General features: G+C 32.3%; 1 protein-coding gene across 2 annotated transcripts in view; it reads right to left on the bottom strand.

Moving 5' to 3' along the window:
• LOC145683338 (trypsin-1-like) overlaps positions 1–17,123 on the bottom strand; it is a 245,934-nt gene extending 228,811 nt beyond the window's left edge. For both annotated transcript variants that reach the window (XM_081754681.1, XM_081754682.1), the window contains exon 1: positions 16,985–17,123. In XM_081754681.1, the coding sequence (XP_081610807.1) occupies positions 16,985–17,026 (42 nt within the window). In that variant the 5' untranslated portion in view covers positions 17,027–17,123. The remainder of the gene's footprint in view (positions 1–16,984) is intronic.
• Between the last annotated feature and the right edge of the window lie 3,128 nt (positions 17,124–20,251).

Here is a 20,251-nt window from a genome sequence, read left to right as displayed (position 1 = left end):
CTTAAAAATTCATCAACTTGCTCTTTGCTTTTAGGTGATGTTAATCTAGATATGTTAAGTGACAAACGCTGTGAAAATATAAACACGTATTTAAACTTACTATATAATCATGGTTATGTTTCATGCATAAATAAACACACTAGAGTTACATAATATAGTAAGACGTGTGTAGATCATATATTTTTAAAGTACCAAAGTCCACTGAATATCACATCAGCTGTGTTGCAAACAAGTATAACTGACCACTTTCCCGCTAGTATAAATGTTCCCATTACAATGCAAATGAGAAAAAAATATCATACGAAACAACAATTATGGATTCTACTTTATTAAATGAAGAATTGAAAAAATGTAACTGGAATCTGGTAATACACAGTAATTGTGTTAATACTGCAACTTCGAATTACATCCATATAATGAAAAATTGTATAAGTAATTCACGTATTAACAATAAAAATAAAAAAGTAAGTAGTAAATATCGCAAAATAAAACCATGGATAACAAAAGGATTAGTCAACTCTGTAAGGGAAAGAGATAGACTAAGTCTTTTAGTAATAAAAAACCAAAACGATTTAGAATTTAAGGAATATTACAGAAGGTATAGAAATAAACTTACACAATTAATAAAAGAAGTTAAAAATGACTACTATAGAAAACAAATTACATTATGTAATAACAATGTTAGTAAATTATGGAAGGTAATATGTAGAAGTATGTAGAAGTAAATGAACTAAACACTAAAAATGGTCTAGTAACGTTTGAACGTGATCCAATGTTAATAGTTGAAAGTTTTAATGAGCATTTTTCCAGTGTTGGCAAAAAATAGTTAACAAAGAGATTAATGATAAAATAAATTTGAATTTTAATTCTCAAACTAAAGTAGTAAATTCTATATTCTTCACTCCAATCACTGAACAGGAAATTGAATGCTTCATAAATGAATTATCACCAAAAACAACACCTGGTATAGACGGATTATCAGCAAGTGTATTGAAACATACGAAATCAAATATAATAAAACCTTTGCAGTATATCTTTAACCTAAGCTTAGAAACAGATGTATTTCCTGATGATTTTAAGACTGCTGTAATAAAACCTATATATAAAAAAGGCTCAAAGGCTGACCCTAATAACTATAGGCTTATATCAATCCTAAGTAACTGCTAAACTTTTAGAAAAATGTATGAAGAGAAGATTAGTTAATTTTCTTTAACAAAATAAATTCTTTTCTTCAAATCAATATGGATTTCAAAAAGGTAAAAGTACAACAGATGCGGTATACAATTTAACAGAGATTGTTTGTAAAAATGTTGATAAAGCTGAAAAAGTAATTGCAGTTTTCCTAGACCTAGCTAAAGCATTCGACACAATATCACACAAAATTCTCTTAAATAAACTAGAAAGATGTGGCATAAGGGGTATATCGCTATCTTGGTTTAACAGTTACTTGAAAGACAGAAAACAGGCCGTCCAAATAGGTAATTTTCAAAGCAATTATTTATATGTAAAACAAGGAGTCCTTCAAGGAACTCTATTAGGCCCAATATTATTTTTAATTTATATAAATGATTTGTGTAATTTAAAAATGGACGGACATATACAATCATTTGCTGATGGCACCTCACTTATATTTACTGGTAAAACATGGACGGATGTATTCAAAAAAACTGAAGCAGAAATGAAGGAAGTAAAACAATGGCTTGATAATCATCAGGTAGTATTAAATGCTGAAAAAACAGGTATATAACGTTTTCACCAACTATAACAGGACAGCCAGAGAACATGTCACTAAAATTGCATTATTGTCAAAATACTGAAAAATGTGACTGTATTCCTCTTATTAGTGAAAATAAAGTAAAATACTTAGGTATATTTATTGATAAGCATCTAAAATGGTCTTCTCACATTACACATATCGCCACAATACTAAGAAAATTATTATATAAATTTATTCAATTACGAAACATTGTAAGCATAAAAATATTACGAACTGTATATTATGCTCTGGTAAATTGTATAATTACATATGGTATATTAATTTGGGGTGCTGCTTACCCTACTCATCTAAAACCTCTGATTGTTCAGCAAAATAATATTGTAAGAATATGTTTAAAAAAGGGACTTGAAAGTAGATTAGATAGACTCTATGACCAATTCTCAGTACCACCACTATCAAAATTATATTTGCAGAAGGTATTAATATATGTTAAAAAGAACAGAAACAATTGGAAGTGATAAAACATACGTATATAACCAGAAATGTGAGAAACAAAAATTTAGAAATTAGAGCAACGAGTAAATCTATAACCCAATATCAAACATATTACAGAGCTCCAAAGATCTATAATAAACTCCCACTCCGAATCAAAGATGAAAGTAATTTCAAAACATATAAAAGGTTAATTTTACAGTGGTTAAAAGAATTAAAAAGTGCTTAAAAAACTATAGTTAGCTAAAAGTAAGGATAAACCTTATTTGTTACGATAAGATAATAAAACACGAGAATCAGGCTCACACACAAGCATTTGCTTATGTGAGACATTTTCTATCTTTTTTATTCTTTGCATAAAAAATACAAAAAAATCGCAATATAGAAATAAGTGCATTGAATTAAGCTACCCAACACTTGGAGATAGACATGACTTCTGGAAGTCCGAAGTCCTGTCATCTCTGAGTGGGGGGTACGTTAAACTCTACTAATGAAGGGAATCTAGGAGGTCCGACTTCCCTTAAAGAAGTAATAGCACTGATAAGTAGAAAATTTATTTAATTTCTGTAGCAGTTACTTTTCTTATTCTTACGTTTTATTTTCATTATTATTTTGTTTATTGTTATTTTATAATTTAATATGTTTATGCATTTTTATGTATATTTTTAATATATTGGATACATTCAATATATTAATTTTCTTCTTCTTTAAATAAATAAAATAAATAAAAAATAAATAAGATATAAGACAGTGATTAGATAGAAGACATTAATAATAAGAAAATGAAAATATTCAAATTTCAGAGACCACCCATCCTACACTTGAAAGAGAAATTTAATGCTTGCGATGGAAGTTCCTCCCGATGTTTTTATTTGTGCAGCACAAAGTAGAATTTGTGCTCGCACAGTTAAGTAGATACAAAACATTAGTAAAAAGTAGAAGGAAATATTAAAATTTCATCGACCACCATTTCTACGCTTGAAAGAGCAAATTAATGCCTGAGATGGAATTTCTCCTGATGCTTTTTTTTGTGCAGCACAAAGCATAATTTGTGCTCGCCCACTTAAGTAGATACAAGGCATTAGTAAATAGTAGAAGGAAATTTTAAAATTTCAGCGACAACCCTTTCTACACTTCAAAGAGGAAATTAATGCTTGCCATGGAAGTGTCTCTTAATGCTTGTGCTTGTGAAGCACAGAACATAATTTGTGCTGGCACAGTTAATTAGATACAATGCACTTATAAAAAATAGAGGGAAATATTACAATTTCGGATACCACCCTTTCTACACTTGAAAGCAGGAATTAACGTTTGCGATGAAAATGTCTCTCGATGTTTGTATTTGTGCAGGACAAAGCAGAATTTGTGCTCGCACAGTTAAGTAGATACAAGACATAAGTAAAAAGTAGAAGGAAATATTAAAATCTCAGCGACCACCATTTTTACGCTTGAAAGAGCAAATGGAAGTGCTTCTCGATGCTTATATTTGTGAAGCACAAAGCAGAATTTATGCTGGCGCAGTTAACTAGATAGAAGGCAGTAGTATGAAATATTAATATTTCAGCAAGCACCCTTTATACACTTAATGAGGAAATTAGTGCTTGCGACGGAAGTGTCTCCCGATGCTTGAATTTTTGCAGCACAAAGCAGAATTTGTGCTCCCACAAGTAATGAGATACACGATATTAATAAAAAGTAGAGGAAAATATTAAAATTTCATCGACCACCCTTTTTACACTTAAAAGATGAATTAATGCCTGCGAAGGAAGTGTTTCTCGATGCCTGTATTTGTGCAGTAAAAAGGAGAATTTGTGCTCTAACAGTTTAATTAGATACAAGGCATTAACAATAAGTAGAGGGAAATATTAAAATTTCAGCAGCCACCTTTTCTACACTTGAAAGACTAAATTAATGCTTGCGAGGGAAGTGTCTCCCGATGGTTGTATTTCTGCAGCACAAAGAAGAATTTGTGCTCGCACAGTTAATTAGATACAAAGCATTAAAAAAAGAAGCGGGAAAAATTAAAATTTCAGGGACCATCCTTTCTACACTTGAAAGAAGAAATTAATGCTTGCGATGGAAGTGTCTCTCGATGCATGTATTCGTGCAGCACAAACCAGAGATTTTGCTCAAGCAATTACCTAGAAACAAGTTATTAAAAACGAACAGATAAATATTAAAATTTCAGCGGCCACCCTTTCTAAACTTCAAAGAGAAAATTAATTATTGTCGTGGAAGTGTCTATTAATGCTTCTATTTGTGCAGCACAAAGCAAACTTTGTGCTCGCACAGGTAATTAGATAGACGGAATTAATAAAAGGCAAAGGGAAATAAGATACAAGATACTAATTTGATACAAGATATTAATAATAAGAAGATGAAAGTATTCAAATTTCAGAGAACACTCTTCCTACACTTGAAAGAGGAATTTAAAACTTGCGATGGAAGTTCCTCCCGATGTTTTTACTAGTGCAGCGCAAAGTAGAATATGTACTAGCACAGGTAATTAGATACAAAGTAATAATAGAAAAGTGTATGAGATATTAAAATTTCTGCGACCACCCTTTCTTCACTAGCTTGTGATGGACTTGTCTCCTGATGTTTTTTTTGTGCAGGACAAAGCATAATTTCTCTCCCGATATGTGTTAATTAGATTACACAGTTAATTAGATACAAGGCATTAATAAAATGTAGTATGAAATATTAAAATTTCAGCAAGCACCCTTTCTACACTTGATGAGGAAATTAATGCTTGAGATGGTAGTGTCTCCCCATGCTTGAATTTGTGCAGCACGTAGCAGAATTTGTGCTTCTAGAAGTAATTAGATACACGATATTAATAAAAAGTAGAGGAAAAAATATAAAATTTCATCTACCACCCTTTCTACTCTTAAAAGATGAAATTAATATTTGCGAGAGAAGTGTATCTCGATGCCTGTATTTGTGCAGTAAAAGGAGAATTTGTGCTCTAACAGTTTAATTGGATACAATGCATTAACAATAAGAAGAGGGAAATATTAAAATTTCAGCAAAAACCTTACCTATGCTTGAAAGAGGAAATTAATGCTTGCGATGGTAGTGTCTCTTGGTGCTTGTGTTTGTGCACCACAAAGAAGAATTTGTGCTCCCACAGTTAATTAGATACAAAGCTTTAAAAAAAGAAGAGGGAAAAATTAAAGTTTCAACGATCACCCTTTCTACACTTGCAAGAGGAAATTAAAGCTTGCGCTGTAAATGTCCCTCGATGCTTGTATTTTTGCAGCACATAGCAGAATATCTGCTCAGACATTTAAGTAGATAAAATACATTGGTATTAAGTAGAGGAAAATATTAAAATTTCAGCGACCATCTTCTCTTGACTTTAAAGACTAAATTATGCTTGCGATGGAAGTGCCTTCCGATGCTTGTATTTCTGCAGCACGAAGAAAAATTTGTGCTCGCACAGTTAATTACATAAAAGCATTAAAAAGAAGCGGGAAAAATTATAATTTCAGCGAACCCCCTTTCTACACTTGAAAGAGTAAATTAATGCTTGCGATGGAAGTGTATCCAGATGCTTGAGTTTGTGGAGCACAAAGCAGCATTTGGCTCCCACAGTTAATTAGATACAAGGCATTAAGAAAAGTGCTGAAAAAGTTAATATTAAAGCGACCACCTTTTCCCTAATTGAAAGAGGAAATTAATGCCTCTGATGAAAATGCCTCTTGATGCTTTTACTTGTGAAGCACAAAGCAGAATTTGTCCTCTCATAGGTAATTAGATACGCGGCATTAATAAAAGGAAGTGGGAAATATGAAAATTTCAGCACCACCCTTTCTACACTTGAAAGATAAAATTAATGCTTGCTATGGAAGTGTCTCTTAATGCTTGTGTTTGTGAAGCACAAATCAGTATTTGTGCTCGCACAGTTACTTATACACTTGGCGTTGTAAAAAGTAGATGAAATAGTAAATTTTCAGCGACCACCCTTCCTACACTTTAAAGCAGAAATTAGTGCTTGCCATGGAAGAGTTTTTTAATGGTTGTATTTGTGACGCAAAAAGCAGAATTTTTGGTCACAAATTTTATTAGATACTAGGCACTTATAAAAAGTAGATTGAAATGTTATAATTTCGGCGACCACCCTTTCTACACTTGAAAAAGGAAATTAATGCTTTTGATGGAAGTGTCTACGGATGCTTGTATTTGTGCAGCACAAAGCAGGATTTGTGCTCGTAGAATTTGCTAGATACAATTCATTAAAAATGAAGAGAAAAATATTACAATTTCAGCGACCACCTTTACTACACATGAAAGGAGAAATTAATTCTTGCGATGAAAGTGTCTCTCGATGCTTGTATTTTTGCAACACAAAGCAGAATTTGTGCTCGCAAAGTTAATTAGATACAAGGAATTAGTAAAAAGTAGAAGGAAATATTAAAATTTCAGCGACCACGCTTTCTACACTTGAAAGAGGAAATTAGTGATTGCGATAGAACTATATCTCAAAACATGTATTTGTGCCGCATAAATCTGAATTTGTGCTCGCACAGTTACTTAGACACAATGCGTTAGTAAAAAGTCGAGGGAAATAGTAAAATTTACGCTGCCACCTTTTCTACAATGGAAAGACAAAATTAATGCTTGCGATGGAAGTGTCTCTCGATGCACGTATTTCTGCAGCACAAACAAGAATTTGTGCTCGCACAGTTAATTAGATACAAAGCATTAAAAGAGAAGCGGGAAAAATTAAAATTTCAGCGACCCCTCTTTCCACACTTCAAAGAGTAAATTAATGCTTGCGATGTAAGTGTATCCAGATGCTTGAGTTTGTGGAGCGCGAAGCAGAATTTGGCTCCCACAGTTAATTAGATACAAGGCATTAAGAAAAGAGCAGAAAAAGTTAATATTAAAGCGACCATCTTTTCCCACTTGAAAGAGGAAATTAATGCTTCCGATGAAAATGTCTCTTGAAGCTTGTACTTGTGAGGCACAAAGCAGAATTTGTGCTCGCACAGGTAGTTAGATACTCAGTATTAATAAGAGGAAGTGGGAAATATGAAAATTACAGCACCATCCTTTCTACACTTGAAAGAGGAAATTAATGCTTACGATTGAAGTGTCTCTTGATGCTTGTATTTCTGAAGCACAAATTAGAATTTCTGCTCGCACCGTTACTTAGACACAAGGCGTTGTAAAAATCGGATGAAATAGTAAATTTTCAGCGACCACCCATCCTACACTTGAAAGCAGAAATTAATTCTTGCCATGGAAGTGTTTCTTAATGGTTGTGTTTGTGAAGCAAAAAGCAGAATTTTTGGTCAGAATGTTAATTACATACAAGGCACTTATAAAAAGTAGATTGAAATATTATAATTTCGGCGACCACCCTTTCTGAACTTGAAAGAGGATATTAACGATTTTGATAGAAGTGTCTTCCAATGCTTGTATTTGTGCAGCACAAAGCAGAATTTGTGCTCGCGGAATTAGCTAGATAAAAGTTAATAAAAATGAAGAGAAATGTATTACAATTTCAGAGAACACCCTTCCAACACTTGAAAGAGGAAATTAATGCTTGCGATGGAAGTGTCTCTGGATGCTTGTATTTGTGCAGCACAAACAAGAATTTGCGCTCGCGCAGTTAATTAGATACAAGCTATTAGTAAAAGCTAGAGGGAAATATTAAAATTCAGCGACCATCTTTTCTATACTTGAAAGAAGAAATTAATGCTTGCGATGGAATAGACTTTCGCTTCTTGTATTTGTGCAGCACAAAGCAGAATTTCTGCTCGCACTGTTAATTATATAAAATACATTATTATTAAGTAGAGGGAAATATTAAAATATCAGCGACCACCCTTTCTTCACTTGAAAGAGGAAATTAATGCTGGTGATGGAAGTGCCTGTCGATGATTGTATTTGTGCAGCACAAAGCAGAATATGTGCTCGCAAAAAATACATAGTTACAAGCTATTAAAAAAAGAAGCGAAAAGAAGCGAAAGAGGAAATCAATGCTTGGGTTTGAAATCAATGCTTGGGTACATTGCAGAATTTTTGCTGTCACAGTTAATTAGTTACAAGGCATTAATAATAAGTGGAGGGAAATATTAAAATTTCAGCGACGACACTTCCTACACTTGAATGAGGAAATTTGTGCTTGCGAAAGATGTGTCTTTCGATATTTGTATTTGTGCAGCACAAATCAGTATTTGTGCTCGCACTGTTAATTAGACACAAGACGTAAGTAAAAAGTTGAAGGTCTTATTAAAATCTCAGTGTCCACCCTTTCTACAATTGAAAGAGGAAATTAGTGCTTGCGTTGGAAGTACCTCTCAACGCTTTCATTTGTTGCAGCACAATGCTGAGTTTGTGCTCGCACAATTACTTAGACACAAGACAATAATAAAAAATTGAGGGGAATAGAAAAATTTCAGCGACCACCCATTCTACACTTGAAAGACTAAAGTAATGCTTGCGATGGAAGTGTCTGTCGGTTTTTATATTTGTGCAGCAGAAAGCAGAATTGTGCTCGCACTGTTAATTAGATACAATACATTAATAATGAGAAGATAGAAATATTCAAATTTCAGAGACCACCCTTCCCACACTTGAAAAAGGAAATTGATGCTTGCGATGGAAGTGTCTCCTGATGCTTTTATTTGTGCAACACAAAGCAGAATATGTGCTCGCACAATTACCATGATACAAGGCATTAAAAAAAGCGAAAAATATTAAAATTTCAGCGACCACCCTTTCTACACTTGAAAGATGAAAGTAATGCTTTCGATGGAAATGACTCCGATTCTTCTCTTTGTGCTCGCACAGCTAATTAGATACACTATATTAATAAAAAGTAAAAAAAAAATATTAAAATTTCAGCGATCATCTTTTATACACTTGAAGCAAGAAATTAGTGCTTGCGATGGAAGTGTTTATTGATACTTATGTTTGTGCAGCACAAAGCAGAAATTGTGCTCACTCAGTTAATTAGATGCAAGGCATTAGTAAAAAGTGAAGGGAAGTATTAAAATTTCAGTGACCACCCTTTGTACACTTGAAAGAGGAAATTAGTGCTTGCGATGGAAGTGTCTCCCGATGCATGAATTTGTGCAGCACATAGCAGAATTTGTGCTCCCACAGTAAATTAGATGGAAGGCATTAAAAGACGAAGCGGAAAATTTTAAAATTTCAGCGAGCACTCTTCCTAAACTTGAAAGAGGAAATTAATGCTTCCGATAGAAGTGTCTTCGATGCTTGTATTTGTGCAGCACAAAGCTTTCTGGTGCACAAATACAAGCATCGGGAGTCACTTCCATCGGAAGCATTAATTTCCTCATTCAAATGTAGAAAGGGTTGTCGCTGAAATTTTAATTTTTGCCCTCAATTTTTTGTTAAAGGCTTGTATCTAGTTAACTGTGCGAGCACAAATTCTACTTTGTACTGCATAAATACAAGTATCGGGAGACAATTACATCACAAGGATTAATTTTCTTTTTCAAGTGTAGAAAGAGTGGTCGCTGACATTTTAATCTTTTCGTTCCTAGCTGGACGTCATCTTGTTGTCAAACCGGTTTCGTTTTCTCTTGATTCTGTAATTATTGCAGAAAAAGTTCCAATACCTGCAGCATAAATCAGCACAAATTGAGCACAAATTTTTTTGTTAGTATCTTATTGTAGGGGTTGGTTTACCAACCTGATCGCTAACAACGTCAATTTGGCGAGCAATTTATTTCTATTTTATTGTGTAACTATTGCGGAGCACATTCTAAAATCTATAGATATATTAGCAAAAAATTAGTTGCTGATATAGTGTGTTTGAAATTGTTTTTTCCGAGATGTGGTAGCTAACTGGTCGTCTGCTTGGCGACCAACCTGTTTTGTTTTTTTGTTCATTTTGTAATTATTGCAGCAAAAAATGTTAATAATTGCAGGATAAATCAGCACAAATTGAGCACAAAAATGTTTGTTAGTATCTCTATGGTAGAAATTGTTTTTCACTATGTGGTCGCTATCTTGACATCAAATTGGCGACCAACTTTCTTTTTCACTTAATTCCTTATGTATCCTCAATATATTTTACAATCTTTTCTAATTGCCTTACAGTTCCTTTCCAAATCCCCAAATAATCGTGTCAACATATCTAGCAAGAAAAAAAGTAATTTGTCACTTCCTTGCATCCTTACTTTCTTCTCCAAGTCGTTCATATTAATTTCTGCTAGCACTGGACTCAACCTAGAACCTATGCTTAGCCCTTCTTTAACCTTCACTAATTTGTCACCTATAACACAGTAACTGTTATCCCATATAGTCTTCAGAACCTGCTTCAGACCTTCTCTCCTCCAACCATTGATCTTCATATCCTTCATCAATTCAGTAATGACTTTAAGAATACTGTTCATTCTTAGACTTGGAAACATAGCCTTCACATTAAATCTGAACAAGATTGTTTTAGCTTCGCTCTGCCCTACTTCCTCCAACCTTTTCCTTAACTCAACCGAGTTTTTCACACTGCTACTGTCTTGTTGCATCCTTAACATTTCTATAACCTTCCTTAACTCCTCCTCCCATGGTTTAAATATATTTCCTCTTAAATCTAATACTGGTCTCAGCTTTACCTCCTCCTGATGAACCTTTCATTACCGGTATCCTACCTCCTTTAGTGATGCGAAAATTTTTCTTTAATTTCCTCACACATAGTCCTTTCACCTATCACCTCGTAAGTATAATCAAAGATATCATTCATATTTTCTTTGTGTCATTGTTTTCCATCACCACGATAGCACCACTTTTGTCCGCTTGTTGTACACATATGTCTTTCCTCTTCTTTGTATCCCTCAACACACTGTACTCGTGTTTTGAAATGTTCCCCTTTGGCTTCTTTATGCTCCTTTCCACAATCACCGTAGCCATTCTCCTTATCTTATCCCTTATCTCCTTGTCCTGAAGTTGAACTATGGCTTGCTCCCTGTATAACCTCTTCTGCATACACTCTTTGTTCTTGCACTTTAAACCTATAGCATAAACTCAACAATTTCTTTCCATCGTCCGACAACGTCAACCACCTATTACTGTCTTCCTCCTCCTTTGACTTCCTCCCTAACCGACTTTCCGTTAATCTTTCCTTGGTTTTCTTATTAAAATCCTTTTCTGACACTTACAGTCTGTTAATAATTATATTCCTAGTAAATATCAACAAGCTATTACTAGTGCTACTTTTTAACTTCACGGTCTTTTCTCCATTCAAAGCTGAAAAAACTTTATCTAATCCTAATCTCATTCCAAATCAGTTCTTCGTTAATCTTCTTAATGAGTCTTTTGTACCTGCTTGATTCACGCCCCACTCCCTTTTTGTCTATCCTTAAGCCTTTTGGTGTAACGTGTTCCACTAAACACTGCCTCAGGAACCACACTTGTTGCATCTTGGATATCTAAGTTCTCCTCATGTCCTTCCGTTCCACACCAACTGTAATGTTTTCCATAAGTAGAAGCTTTGCTTTGTGTATACTTAAAAGCAAACAAACTATTTGCTGAGAAAACAATATATTCACATAATAAAGTACATACATGTTACAGTTTCGCCAACTAACATTTTGGCTTCATCAGAAACTATGAGATGCAGGAGAGACATCTTGTTTCTGATTGTCTCCTGGCAGCAGCCAATCCTCTTCAAGTATTCTGGATTGTATACTTACTTAATGGACGAATTTCAGTAATTTGTACCGTTTCAAAGACCTTGTTGCATTAACTCTTCCCCTGAGCACTTCGAAACTTACTTTTCAATATCAACAATTACCATTTCGAGAATAGAAACAGTAGAAGGAATTGAGGAAAATAACATATTGGATTTAGATACGAATTTTCTTTCAACTTTTAAGATAACACGACTGACTAATAACTACTTCGTCAGAAAGACTATTTTCTAGGTTGGTAATATAAATTAACTTAATAGGTAATAACTTGAAACTAAAAGCAGACAAAGCGTAATAAACTTGTTTTTAGAAGTCCTCTTATCTGTCTAATACTATTACAGAAACACCAGTCAACTTCCTTGTATTTAAAGTTTCCCATTAAACATCCTGGAAAACTTTAGCTGGCTCACTATCTACACATCAACAACTATATTCTAAAGTATTAACTAATTTCTCCAACATTCAAAAGATAGGCACTTTATGAAATGGAGCGTTCTTGAGATACTTCTCATGATTATTTAAAATACTTAAGCAATCTCGAACAAGATCATAGCAACTCTTTGGCTCGCAATATTTGGTATAATATATTGTGGCCTCCAACCCTGTTATGTATAGTGGCTGTATTGTGGCCACAATATATATTATGGCTTAACTAGTGTTTGGTAATTTTGTCGCAGTCAGTCGTAGTGTTCTCGCAGTCACTAATGTCCGTAGCTTAGCAAATAATTTTATTATCACAGAAGGGGTTCGTAATTTGTCTAAAACTCTCTAATTGTTCTTCTCCGTGTGCATAAATTATATTCCCGATATCTGTAAGTAAATTATTATCGTGTAAGGGTTTCAGTTAAAAGGACAAACCAAATCTCTTCAGTAATTCTTCCTCTACATAATAACTATCAAATATTTAAAGTAGCAGAACCTAATAAGTTGGGCCCCATTTTACTATATAAATAGACATACACGAATACAATGGTAAGAACAAACTATATGAAGTGTAGGGTATATGCAAATTCTGTGTAAAAATAGATTTGTGAAGAATTAAGATTACAGGTAATTTGTAACACTGTTAGCAAACGTTTTGAATTGTAACCATATTGGTATCGAAGATTTTAGAGCAGTGAGTTTTAAGAAAAATAACATTTGTAAGCTATAAGCAAGGTATTTATTTCGATGGACAGTTTTAAACAGTCTTATGACCGAGAAAGTATGAGAACTAAATGGAGATATCCTTTTATCAATAATTTTGAAGCAGAGAGTTATACAAAGTAATAGTATTCGTCAGCATGCTAAGGAGAGTTATTAAATAGGCAGATAATAGAGAAAATTGTATGTTAAATCGTAAGCAAATTCTTTAGTTTGGATAACACCTTAAGAACAGCCTGAACATAAAAACGTGAGACTGGATATATAGTCTGTTTTATGTTAAACTTTCAAAGGATGTTAAGTTTGATGTCTTTTCGGTGCTAATAATTGGAGAAAAATCTTAACGAAAGCCTATACAAAAATTTAAAAGAAACAGTTCTTCAGTTTATATTTTAAAATATCTAAAGATTTTGTCCTTGTAGTTCTGTTTTTTCTTTCATTAGGGTAAAACTTTAAAAAAGCCTATACATAAAATTTTAAAAGAAACAAGCGAAATGATTTGTTAATATTGGAAATCGTATAAAGATATCTCTTAGAATTCTGTGTTCTGTTGGTTGAGGAGATATGAAAAGGCTATATGTAAAATAAATTAGAAAAACTGTATATTCTATTAATATGATACAACTCTTAAAAATTTATTCTTACAAAATCAATCTGTTCTGTTCATATGTAAAACTTTTGCGATTTGTGCCTGTGTTCATGCGTATCTTAAAAAGACATGTCTACGTAAAAGTGTTCATGTGTATCATGTGTATGTAAACTCTGTTTGTAAACTTGTAAAAGCCAACGAACTATGTACCCGCGTCCTAGGTTTCTTATGAATATTACAGTGTTTAGAAAATACAGAAATTTATGACAAACCCTATGAGGTCATTAAAAGGAGTCCAATGTAATAAATTCAAGTAAAATAAATAAGGTATGTATAAACTAGAGAACTAGTACAAGAATTCAAGTAGATTTTGCACAAGCAGTAGCTAGTAAGAAGTTTCAATTGGCCAAAAACTTTACTTATAGTCATAAGTATAAGAAAGTAGTAGAAAAGTTTTAGAATAATTAAGTTAGTTTTAGATTTCATTTTCAGAGTTTTTATTTAGATATTTATCATAAAGGTTGTTATTACAGTAAAAATAAAATTTTAAATCAAGGGCTTTTTATATAATAAATAAGAATTGGCTTTCTATTTAAACAAGAAATATGATATGTGTGTCTCAAAAACCGTTAAATTACAAGATTTAGAGAAACGCAAAGCTTAAAAAATAACATTATGGAAAGTAATTCGAACACAATACAAGTGAACGAGCTTTGAACATTAAGATGGGAAATATAATTCATTATTGCCACAAATATATAATGAAGATATAGAGCAAGTAATGAAAGGTGTAAAAAAATATAAATTATTTATACATTATTTTGGTATGAAACCAATAAATAACGGATTTTCTATGCATCAAATATCTTTCAAGAATAAATCTTTCTTTTTTTCAGAAAATCTATAAGGGAAGAGCGAGCAGTTAATGTGTATCCTCAAACTAGATTCATTACTATTAGAGATTTGAAAATGTTTATTAAAATGTTTAAGATAGAGTTGAAGATTTCTATCATTTGAACTTGTGTGAATCTTCCTAAAAGTATGATCGGTGGACAGAGCTTAAGAAGTCATTCTTTCCAATTGAAAACTAGGTAAACTGGAGATTCTAATACCAGTGCCCAAACTTATAATTACATATAAATACACACACACACGCACGTATATATATTTACGATTTTGTTTCAGGGGCTTTGCTAACTTTCGAGCGGGCGGCTTTGCCAGAAAATGTGAAAATTCTCCAAGATATTTCGTATAGATTACTATAGTAAGTAAGATTTCGGAGGGGGTCTTAAGCCCGGAAGCCCCCTATATACGCCACTGTATATATATAATAGACGAATTAAGTTTTTTATTGATTTAATATCGTAATATCTATTTGTAGTCTTACCTCTAGCAGTATGCAACTTTTGATGTATTACAGAAAACTTAGTTTAATCCTTTGTTAAATATCGTTTAAATTTTTTTATTCGTCATAACTGAAAACTCAGATATGAAATTTTGAAATAAGTAGGGGGATGCATTGGTGTGGATATATCGAGGTAACTATAAGCTACACAGTTTGATTTTATAGTATCTTAATTAGGAGCAGAGATTTTCAAATATCGATTTCAATTAAAATTTTAAATTTAAAGTACTAGTTTGTATTAGTCTATGGGTGAAAGTACGAGGTGAGTTCTTTTGACATTAAATAGAATCAGCATCTGATTTTACGTTTCAAAATGTTAAATAGGAGCTGAGATACATAGCTTGGCTATGTTAGATAGGGTATTTTAAGGGTGAAACTATAAACAATGAGCTCATTAAGCATAAGTTAAACCTACCTGCAAATTTCTATTTTGAAAATCGGTGCATTAAAATCTGAAATATATTATTTTCCAGTTTAAAATATGGATATTAAGCTTATCCAACTCATAATGTTTATCAAAAAAGGCCCTAATCCTTATTTGTGGAGGTACAACATTGAAACGTTGTGGAGTCAAAATAACCATTTTGAAGATATTTGGGGTTTACATGATTATATTTGTCAAATTAGTTTTCAACACTGCAATTTATATAAAGACCGCGATAAGTGTTTTGGCATTAGGTATTTTAGTAATAACTGTAGAAGTGAAAGAGGGAATATTTCTTATCGAAGTATATATAATACATATCTCATGGAATTATATATCATACATATCCCATCGACGTATATATCATACATATCTCATATGTATTCACCTGAATCTCCAACCCAGGACTATGACGTTTCCTCCCATGGCTAGAATACATCATCTGAATACCTCATCGATATGTTGCATGCATTATCTCCTTTTTGCTAACGTCGACTGGAGAGAATGTTGTGCGTGTGAGAGAGATGGTGTAAGCGTGAGAATAAAGTATATTGCGTGTAGCAAGTCATGTTCTTCTAACAAGTTGTTTGAGAAAGAAAGATGTGCGTGGCAGCCTTCTTGCATCAGGCTGGATGGTATGTGCTTTTGTACTTTGTGTGACTGATAGCACATAAATAGAGGTTTAAATAAAACTCTGCATCTCGCTTACTAATTAAGATTTGTAGATGGAACAAATTTTATTTTTAAAGGGTCTTTAACATTGTGTATATATTTTTCACTATCTCAGTCAAAATTCACTATCTCAGTTATTGGTTAAGATATTAAAAGTATCACATATATCTTTACAGAAGAAAGAGAATTCTTTAATGTTAATTTCTATTTTTTCGTATGTTAAGCAAAGTATTGTGATAAAATAAATAGGCGACTGTGTTAGCTAAACATTATGCTATCACATTAATCATAAAGTACTCTAGAAATAAAATAACTTGCCTACTACCATGTGTATGTTGATACATTATCAGGTTATATTTAGATATTGTATGACATTATTGAACTTAAATGTTTATCTTCTAGTTTCAAACTAATTGTTAGTAGTAGCCGCATGCTTATATTATTTAAAGACAGGCTATATTCTATCTATCGTCTTTTTAACCACAGTGTATTCTTAAAATGCCAGTAAAATGAATAATTACTATTCAATTAAATATACTATTATAATAAATTGTGTTTCCTGCATATCATTCCTAGATCTCATAAGTATTATGTATGTTATTTGACATATGTTCATACTGGCAAATCATTATAATTATTTTCTTCCGTTATCTGCTATGCATTTCAGTGTTAGCCGCGATGATGGAGTGATACAGAGCAACATGCATGCTTAAATGACTACAAGCAAGAGTCTGATTAATATGTAGTTTTGACCATATATAGGCGTAACAAAAACACAAATATTGATGTATATATCAATGTAAAAGTTGAGGTACTTCATATATATATTATAGTATAGTTGCTTATAGTTCGTAATTTAAATAAATTACTTTACCTCCATCAGACCAATGTCATGGTCAGGTATCGTTGTCTCCATAGAGTACTTTGGGTGGATATGTATTGCAGATATGTATCGTGGCTGTCCTTTATATTTTAAATTTAGAATTCCAGCTCTTATTGTATATAAAGTAATGTTATGTCTGGAACGAAAATGTAAACAATAATGGTATAATTTGAGGTACCCGTATCAGTTCATCACTTTTAATCATAATATCTAATTACTTTAAACACCATAGCTGCTTAAATTATGTAAATAGTAACATGAAATAATTGTTGAATATATATACTAATTGGAGCTGTTAAATATGACAGTATTCTTGCAAAAGATGATGCTATTATCATGGCATTACTTTTAAAGTTCATATTTTTTCATATTCAATAAAAAGTGACTTGTAATTAAAACATAACATCTGATTTAACAGCAATGTAAACTACCTACATTATTATTATTGTTAGTTATGGTTATAGTTGTAATAATAATAATAATAATAATAATAATAATAATAATAATAATAATAATAATAATAATAATAATAATAACGGTGATATATGGTTTGACAATGCACCATAACACTTTCATTTAAAATATACAGTTAAGAGATTTGTAACTTTGCAATAGCCATTCGTTCTTAAGAAACATGAACTTTAAAATTGACGTATACGCTTAATTGCTAATGCAGACGATTTGTTTCTAATAGCTAAAAGTAATTAATATATACATAGCTATAAAATGATGGTTTTATAAGTTGTAACATATGAGAATATGTTTCGAGTGAATAAATCAAACTAACGTTGTAAAGAATAACAAGATACACTTGTAATATTGCATATACAGTAGAGCGTCGATCATCCGAAAGTCGGTCAACCGAACGACCGCTTAACCGAACTGTGTACTCGCTCGCACCTGTTACTCTCCCACCATACCGTCCATCATCCCCCTCACTCCCAAACCAAGATTCCCACAGTAGTCGCCGCACTGAGTCACCGCTGGCGTAACATTGCTTCTAATAGGGCTTTCATAAGGCGCTGCTGACCCGCCAAGCCGCCAGTCGCTGTGTTTCAACAATCAGCACACTTCTGTCGGTTTGGTACTGGCTGCAGAAGTAGCGTCAGTATCAAAGCTGATAACAGCAAAAGCTGCGCCAGCTTAGAGTTGAGACGTGCCGCTCCATGCATGGCAAATAAACATGTAGAGTTCGATTATCCGAACAAACCAGTTTTCTGAACACCCATGTCCCGCAATTACTTCGGATAATCGACGCTCTACTGTACTAAAAATATATAAATATAAAGCAAATTGTTGTATGTATATACACATGAATATGAATATACATAACAATGTATATATATATATATATATATATATATATATATATAGAGAGAGAGAGAGGTTTTTAAGTTATATTATCAATATTTCATAAACAAGACTGTACCCTGGTTTACAAATTTAAATTTTCGTATTTATACACAACATATAAGTGTACGTTATATTTTATAGATAAGTTCTTGCTCGTTGAAGGTATTAAGAAAGTCATTGTATGTCCAAATTGTCCATATATTTATGAAGGGTACAATATTATTTTGAGATAAAGCTTCTATATAAGTATTATTTTTAGCATACTGTAATTGGCTAATATTGATACACAAAAATCTAGAGGACAATTGAAGTTGCAATATGTTTTATTACGTGCTAAAATAATCAATAAATAGAGAGAGAAATAGCAATTGCCCTTTTGAAGATAAAATAGCCTAATATGAAGTTATTGTTAGGTATATTATTATCGTCCAAAACTTTACAGATTAAAATGCTTACAAAATTTCCAAACTGGCGGAAAAGCATCACATTCATAAATTATATGTAATTCTGTACCGACGTTCTGCCAGAAAAGATACTTCAGACCATCTAATTTGTTTCATTAATACAATCTTTCACGACTTATTTGCCTATCATAAAAACAACTCCATGAATATTGAGCATCATATTAAATTGAAGAAAATAGGCATATTTCAGTAATCGGAATCCTTTCATTCGTTCAAGAGCATTGATTTATAACTGGGTTAGGAGATAATGATAGAGCAACTAATTGTTGGTACTGCATTTTGAATGTTGTTGGAAATTGTATAGTATCTTTGTTCCAAATCGTAAAATAGACAGACAGACGGACAGATATATATATAGATAGATAGATTGCATTAAAAGTTCCGAAGTCGATCTGAAACAAAACCTTAATATTTTTATAACAATTTTCTGAATATTCTGGACGATAACAATAGTTTTGCTTTCGATAAAATATTTAAGTGTATGAGAAATATAACATTTTCAAAATGGGTGAAGATTGATTTAAATTTGCTTACGACAGACTATTATTTCCAGTATGTTTTTCAATGAATTATGTGTTGTATTAATATTAATTGATTAAGATGCAAGGAGTAAACTTAATAAATAGTGTACAGTTAATAACATTGTTATTTTAAATCTATTGTTGTCTGCAGACATGTGACATCATTCGGTATTAGATACATTATCTAACTTCGCCTTTAATTCCGAACTGAGTTATAGTCTGTACTAATATATGCTGGTGAGAATATCTCAGAGCAAAAACATTTTTTTTATTACTGATACCCGCTATTTCATGCGTTTTGGAAGGAAAATGATATTTTACAATTCGAATTGCATGCAAAATGAGTTTGTAACACCTTTTTTGTTAACAATATAACTTCATATCAATTAAACTTATTATTTTCGAATTATGAAAATCAGGAAATATACCCTGCAGTCTATAAGCAATTGAAACAAGTAATTCTCAAAACGTGGGAGATATTTACTTTTTATCTCGAATTTTCTGGCATGATTGAAGCATTCGGATAACATTGGAGAACGTGAAAATACTTCTCGAACTTGTAATCATCAACAGAATTAAATCTTTGAGTTCGAAAACCGGTAATCTCATCTAAGCTAATTTGAGAGGAGTGAAGAAAAATAACTTTCTTAATTACTATGTATCTGAAATATAGGGTTATTATAATTTTTGGAAAATTGACAAATGTCAGTTCTACTGTACGAAAATGAAAACAGATGTATATGTCAGACGTATAATAAAAAAATAGTTCTGTTATTCACTCTTCTTAAATTAGCTTCAATGGAGATGACCGGTTTTCGCAATCAACGATTCTATTAAAGATTGTTTGGAGTGTCTTTTGCACTTCCTCTCAAATCTTAACGTAGTTCCGATTGTTTGCATACATAATACACATTTTAGTT

This window comes from Thermobia domestica, chromosome 4 (genome assembly GCF_964235325.1).
Source record: "Thermobia domestica chromosome 4, izTheDome1.hap1.1, whole genome shotgun sequence".
In the NCBI taxonomy this organism is placed as follows: Eukaryota; Metazoa; Arthropoda; class Insecta; order Zygentoma; family Lepismatidae; genus Thermobia; species Thermobia domestica.
The sequence above is the reverse complement of the archived record's forward strand: the minus strand, read 5'-3'. Positions and strand labels throughout refer to the sequence as shown.